At 35.3% G+C, this 7,266-nt stretch overlaps 1 protein-coding gene across 1 annotated transcript; it reads right to left on the minus strand.

Moving 5' to 3' along the window:
* Positions 1 to 4,180: 4,180 nt before the first annotated feature.
* Positions 4,181 to 6,067, minus strand: LOC145030792 (parthenolide synthase-like). Its single transcript, XM_078979213.1, has 2 exons — positions 5,028 to 6,067; positions 4,181 to 4,926 (listed from the first exon to the last, which is right to left on the minus strand). The coding sequence occupies exons 1-2, from the start codon at positions 5,970 to 5,972 to the stop codon at positions 4,321 to 4,323; spliced, it is 1,551 nt and encodes a 516-aa protein (XP_078835339.1). The 5' UTR covers positions 5,973 to 6,067; the 3' UTR covers positions 4,181 to 4,320.
* Positions 6,068 to 7,266: the final 1,199 nt, after the last annotated feature.

Consider the following 7,266-nt stretch of genomic DNA (forward strand, 5'->3'; position numbering starts at 1 on the left):
ATCGGGGAAGAATTTGGTATGACCATTTGAAATTGGATTTGTAGTTTTTCAAATTTGAAGATTTCTTATGAAGGTTGTGGTAGAATTATGAAGGTAGCTTTTATAGTAGCAGTTCTTCATCGAGCTCTTCTAAAGCTTTTACAGTAGAGTAGCCTTTACAGTAGCAATTCTTCATCGAGCTCTTCTAAGGCCTTGATATATCTCTGACTTCTAGTATTTTCTTGATCAAGTGACATTACAAATCTTAAAATCTGGGTTGCTCCATGATATTTTTTGGTGGTTTATATCATTATCTTATTTGAAGATAATTGTGACTTGGAGGGGCAGTTCTTCAAAGACAAGAAGTGTGATTGTTTCTTAACTATGAAATGGGTTTTTATGGCGAGTTTGGCTTTATTGAAGATCTTTTGGATTACATCAGAAAATGAAGTTTAAAAACATTACTTCAGTGCTTGGTTCATATATATATATATATATCCTATAACCCGTTTTTGAAGACTATTGAAGAATCAAGATTTGTGGATTTCTTCAAATATTCCTCGTCACAAGATCTTTTCTTATTTGCTAGATGCTTGTTTTGGAAGTTGAAGCCTTGCATCCATTCCATACTTTGAGGGGGAGATTGTAGGGTTCAAAGTACTCCACGGATTATGGCAATGGGCTCCCTTGATGAAGTGTAGGTTAAAAGCCCAAGACTTTTCTTTTCCCTATAAATAGTCATGAATTATTCATTATCAGGGTTAAGAGTGAGGCAAAATGTAGCTGCCAAACATTGTGATGTTTCTTATGTAGAGCTAGATTCTTTAGTCTATTCTAAAAGTGTAATTTATTCCTCATGTTTTGAATAAATCGAGTGATCATTCGACATATCTTCTTTATTGTGTTTGTTCTTATTTTTCGTAGCTTGTTCATCAAATCAATTAGGGTTTTAATCCTAGAACAATATTTCGATCTAATTTACTCTGATGTCTGGGGACCGACACATCATTCCGCTATGGGGGGTTTACGGTATTTTGTTATATTTGTTGATGATTGTACTTGCTTTACTTCGATTTATTTGATGCAACACAAATCTGAACTACCAATCATTTATATCAACTTTGCAAAATGGTTCAAACTCAGTTCTCCAAATCTATCAAACTCTTTCGTGATGATAATGTCATGGAATACAAAGAGTCTTCTCTTCTTTATTCTTTGCATCAACAAGGTACAGTGTCTGAATACTCGTGCACGGGCACATCCCAACAAAATGGACATACCGAAAGGAAACATCGTCACATTGTAGACACACTCAGAACACTTTTGGTCTCTTCACAGGTTCCCGAACGATTTTGGGGTGAAGCAACTTTCATAGTAGTTTACACCATTAATGGACATCCTACTCTTATTCTTCAAAACATGTCCCCTTATAAACTTCCCCATGGTATCTCCCCTGCTTAAAATCTTCTTCAGGTGTAGGGTTGTGCCTGATTTGTACAGCTACAACCTCATGGATGATTAAAACTTGAACTTCATTCTCGCTTTGCTTCCTTAGGTATGGAATTGAACACAAAGGGTATCGATGTAGGGATCCTGTCTCTAAACACACATGTATCTCTCGCCATTTCACCTTTTAGGAACATACGACTTTCACATCGCTCTCCAAGTTTCAAATTGATTCTCCTTCGGAGTCTCTCTTTTTCACCGATCCGCCAGTCTCCCTCGACTCATATAACTCAAACTCCATTGAAAATGACTCTTTGAATTCAGAATCATGTGCTTCAACTATAGGAAGTCAAATAGAACAATCACCTATTCCTAATATGTCTCCTCAACCCTCAGATGCACCACCTCCATTGACACGTTCCGAAAGGGTAAGAAACATTCTATCACACCTTCGTGATTTTGAATCTTATTCAACTATTATGTCTCATCACGAACCTACCTCCTATAAGGAATATGCCTCTAACCCTTTGTAGCAGCACGCTGTGCAAGATGAACTTAAAGCCTTACAAAAGGCCCAAACCTGGGAATTTGTTATGCTTCCTCCAGGAAAGTCTCGTATCGACTCTAAATGGGTTTAAAAACTAAAGACTCATTCCGATGGCATAGTTGACAGGTACAAAGCACGACTTGTTGCCAAAGGATTCCATCACCAATATGGAATTGACTACGAAGAGACTTTTTCTTCAGTTGCCTATATAATATCCGTTCGTAGTCTACTTGTCATAGTAGCAGCTCGCTGCTGGTCTATGTATAAAATAGATGCTAAAAATGCCTTCCTCAATGGGGATCTCACCGACGAAGTCTATATGCGTCCTCCAAGTGGTGTTGACCATCCATCTGCCCATGTTTGTCGTCTCCAAAATGCTTTATGCGGTATGAAACAAACACCTCGTGCCTGGTTTGAAAAGTTTAGCACCATCATTATCTATCAGGGATTTTCGTCTAGTCCATATGATTCAGGATTGTTCACTTGAACAATAGATACTGGTACCATCCTTCTCCTATCGTGTATTGATGATATGATTATTATTGGCAGTGATAGTAGAGACATTATGAATCTCAAACAATCTCTCAACTCTTGTTTTGAAATAAAGGGTCCCAGTAATCTTCATTACTTTCTCGGTCTTAATATCTTAACGGATAATTCTGGAGTATATTTATGTCAAGCAAAGTACATCTTAGATCTTCTTTCCCGATCAGGAATTACCGACGCCAAGGTCGCCTCAACTCCCCTTAAACCCAACTCCCACCTGGTTCCTTGAAAGTGGTACTACTCTATGTGATCCTACCATCTACCGATAGTTGGTTGGCTCGTTGGTTTATCCCAATGTTACGTGTCCCGATCTAACATATGCATTTCATATTGTTAGTCAATTTATGGATGCCCCCTTCTCTGATTACTATGCAACTATTCTTCGGATTCTTTGGTACCTAAAAGGTTCCATGCTTCATGGGCTCCATTTATCCTCCAAGTTCTCTATAATTCTAAGAGATTTTTCAGATGCTGATTGGGATGGTGACTTGACCGACAGACGATCCACTACTGGTTATTGTTTCTTTCTCGGAGATTCTTTTATATCCTGGCGTAGTAAGAAACCGTCTCTCACCGCACAATCCATTACTGAAGCTGAATATTAAGCACTTGCCGATACAACACAGGAACTACTATGGCTTCGTTGGTTATTGGCACATATGGTTCCTCCTCAGATTCTTCCCACTTCTTTCTGGTGTGATAACATAAGTGCCATTATGATTGTTCATAATGATGTTTTTCATGAACGTACAAAACATATTGAGATTGACTGTCATTTTGTTCGCCAACACGTTGGCATGCCCAATGAACTTCTATCGATCTCTTCAACTAATCAACCAGCCGACATTTTCACTAAATATCTTGTTTCCAAACTCAAGTTGGATTATACATTCCCTACTTAAGTTTGAGAGGGGGTATTAACGTATATTCTCTCAGATTATTAGCCCTAATTGTTATGGGTTATAATTGTATATTACCATAATTAGTGGGTATTTCTGTAATTAGATTATTGTACCACGTTTATATATTCTTGTATTTTGTACGCTTAAAGATATTCTGAATACACACAATCGACGACTTCTTTGCTTCCATTTGAAAGTCACCTTGATTTACGTTTGATCGATGGATTTGATTCACAAATCCTAACACACACACACACACACACGACAAAAAATACTTTTGTTTTCTGTCACCGCTAAAATCCCTGTCGCCGCTAAAATCCCTGTCGCTGCTATTGTCAGTTATTCTTGTAGTGTTGGACTTCATTAGTCATATATATATATATATATATATATATATATATATATATATATATATATATATATATATATATATATATATATATATATATATATATATATATATATATATATATATATATATATATATATATACTAGTATTTTATCAACAAAAGTTGTAACTTTCCTTAGTAAATTTGTTTATGTTCATAAGTGTATCTAAACATTTGAAACAGATCATCAATTCTGAAATTAACCGGTTTATAATGAACGCTTGAAACATTAGATGGTTTTTGGTGCCTTCCACTAACTTGGCCAACTGTAAAACAAAAATAAACAACCTGAAGGTGAAACACATTTTTGGCTATCTAGAAACCAAATTTGTAGTTTTCCTATCGTTTAACATGACATGCAAGCCATCCAAATCATTAGATTTGTCTGTTTCCCATTTCATTAATTGTATATGGTAACACATGCCTAATATTATACAAATTTCAGAAGGTGAAACACATTATTCTACAGAAAAGCTTGTACAATTGGAAATGGAAATGATTAATTACTAGTTAGTCTTCCCAATTGTGCTTCATGGGAACAAGGCAAAGAGGTACTTTCCTCTTAACAACCGGAAAGCCTTCTTGCTCCATGTCCAGATTTTCATTATTCACCTCATTTGGAATTTTCCAATCAAAAGAGTAAAAAATGCTTGCTATCGTGAATTCTATAATGGATGTAGCCATGTTTGCTGCTGGACATGATCTTCTTCCTCCTCCGAATGGAACCATCTCACACTGATCAACTTCAACGTTTTCTAACCTCTCAGGATTGAAGTCGGTTGCATCCACTTTCCAGATTTTTGGATCCCTTCCTATCCCCCATGAATTGATCAAGATTCTTGTCCGAGGTAAGATGTCGTATCCATCAATCTGACAATGACTTGTGCATTCTCGTACAAGCAAAAATGGAGGTGGGTGCAATCTTAACGTCTCCTTCACCACCAGTTTTAAGTATGTCATTTGTGTAATATCTGATTCGTCTACCCTCGGTTTCCTTCCCACACAGCTTCTAATTTCGCCTTGCAGCTTTTGCATAACTCTAGGGTTTTTAATAATTTCAGAAACTGCCCAGATGGTTGCGGCAGTAGTTGTGTCAATAGATCCATTAATCACATTCTGAAAGGTTTATCAAAAGAGTTAGCGTATAATTTAAATTTACTTTCTCTTTTTGACAAAACGAATATATATGCATGAAACTGAAAGAAATTAGTGTTTACCATCAGAAGGCTTTTCAATTCGTCTCTTGTCAACTGAGATCTGCACGCATCTATCAAGTCTTTTTCATGGTCGCCTCTTTCTGATTCAGTACGATCAATATGTTCATCAAGAACGATCTCGAGGAAGCTATCCAAATCACTGAAACACTGTTCTAGTCTACCATTCCACCCTCTTAATCCGTCCAATATCCACCCAACTGATGGAAAAATATCGGATAAAGAACCCGACAGCATGATGACCAGCTCATCAAGAATTTCTTTTAATGTTTTACCCCTAACTAACGTCCCTTCTCTGTAGCTCTTACCCACTGCAAGCTTGCAGGCAACGTCAGTTATGAGATGCTCGATCTGATCTTCTAAGTTTATCGTACTATTTAAAAGATGTGAAGAAAAAGAATCAAGCATAGTGTTGACCTCCGAATCTAACACATTTTTAAAGAATCTGGTTCGCTTAGAACCTGCGAACTCGGTTATAAAAACCTTACGCATCTTCTTCCAATGATCGTTACTAGGGGAGAAGGCCACGTCCATGTAGTTGAACGTAAGTCGTTCGAAACCCTTGGAGAGTGGACGATTATTGAGTATGTGATCGTAAGTTTTTAAGACTTGGTTAGCGAGTTCACTGGAGGAGATGATAACATATGGCTGGGAACCTAAATGAATGAGCATAATAGGGCCGTATTTGTGGGAAAATTCCCATAGGACTTGATGGAGGTTCTTACCTACTAGAATTTGATGAAAGTTCCCTATTACAGGAAGCCTATGAGGGCCAGGGGGAAGGTTAGGGGAAGCCATGGATGACTTCTTCCTTCGTAGAGTATATATGAAGACACAAGAAAATAAGAGAACTATTGCTGGTTGAAGAAGCCATGAAGGGAAGCAAGTGAAGTTATCCATAGATGGATGGGTTTGTTGTTTTTGCTTTGCAATGATATCCATCTCCATATATAACGACGGAGGGGCAACCGTATTATGCCGGCCGCCGGGACATGCGGAATTAATGGGGTCAAAATTAGCATTAATTTACAAATTTTCAGGGTTAGGTTGGTAGGTATCGTCCTCAATGTTGTAATCATTTCTATATAACTCGTTTCGTATGAACATGAGTTTAATAGTGTTATATTTACTATTGAAATGATAAATGTCATCATCAATTTCCTGTTTATTGTTATTAATGTGAGTTTGTTAGCTTGGAGGCTTATGTACAATGTGACATCATTTAAGCAATCAGTTTTTTTATATTATTAAGATGTTTCAATTGATCTCTAAATAATGTAATTGACTTATTGGTGCTTAAATTTGTCACGTCACTAATATGTAGGCATCAAAGGGTAATCGACTTTCATTGCAGTAGACATCAAAGGGCGATAACTTTTGGCTGGTTACACACACCTCCCCCCACATGCAATATGTTGAAATATAATGGGTTATTTTAGTAACTTTAAGAAATTGTGTAACTAATGAAGTTAGGAAGGCAGAAGTTGGTAAGAAAGTTACTGGTAGAACCGTTATGTATAATTGTAAGTGGTGTGTGATCAAAAAAGACTCTTTCGTGCACATATAAACATCTATAGTCTTTAACACAACTGTCCATATTATCACTTTAATAAGCAAATAAACCATATATTGTAATAAAAATCTGATATATTTTTATAAACATAGGAATAACTATAAGAAAATATACTCAATGTTAAAACTATATCAATATAAGTAACTATTTATAGAGAATAAAACATAATAAAATTTGATATATTTTAAATTAATGTTTTTTTTAAAAAAAAAAAAAAGCCTATTAAAAGTTACAAAAAAACACAAAATTAAAATTAAGTTTTTTTTGGCACATATTGAAGTAATGGTTATCATAATAATGAGACATATTACTACTTTAAAAATACACATATATACCTTTTAAATTTATTATAACATATGAATATTAAATTTCCCTTCTCTGCGGCCATAACGAAGTGTTTTGCGATAGGTAAATAAATACATGGTTGAAAATGATCTTTCATTCATAACTTTTTTTTTTTCTCAATTATATATATATATATATATATATATATATATATATATATATATATATATATATATATATATATATATATATATATTGATAATTTTATACAAACAATTATATGTGTGCATGCAACCCTATATTGAATCTATGTTTTCTCTATTAGACATACAAATATTGAACACAAAATAGAAAACCCTAATATGCATCTAATATTTCGAAATC

Source organism: Lactuca saligna, chromosome 2, assembly GCF_052625555.1.
Source record: "Lactuca saligna cultivar CGN05327 chromosome 2, ASM5262555v1, whole genome shotgun sequence".
Classification (NCBI taxonomy): domain Eukaryota; kingdom Viridiplantae; phylum Streptophyta; class Magnoliopsida; order Asterales; family Asteraceae; genus Lactuca; species Lactuca saligna.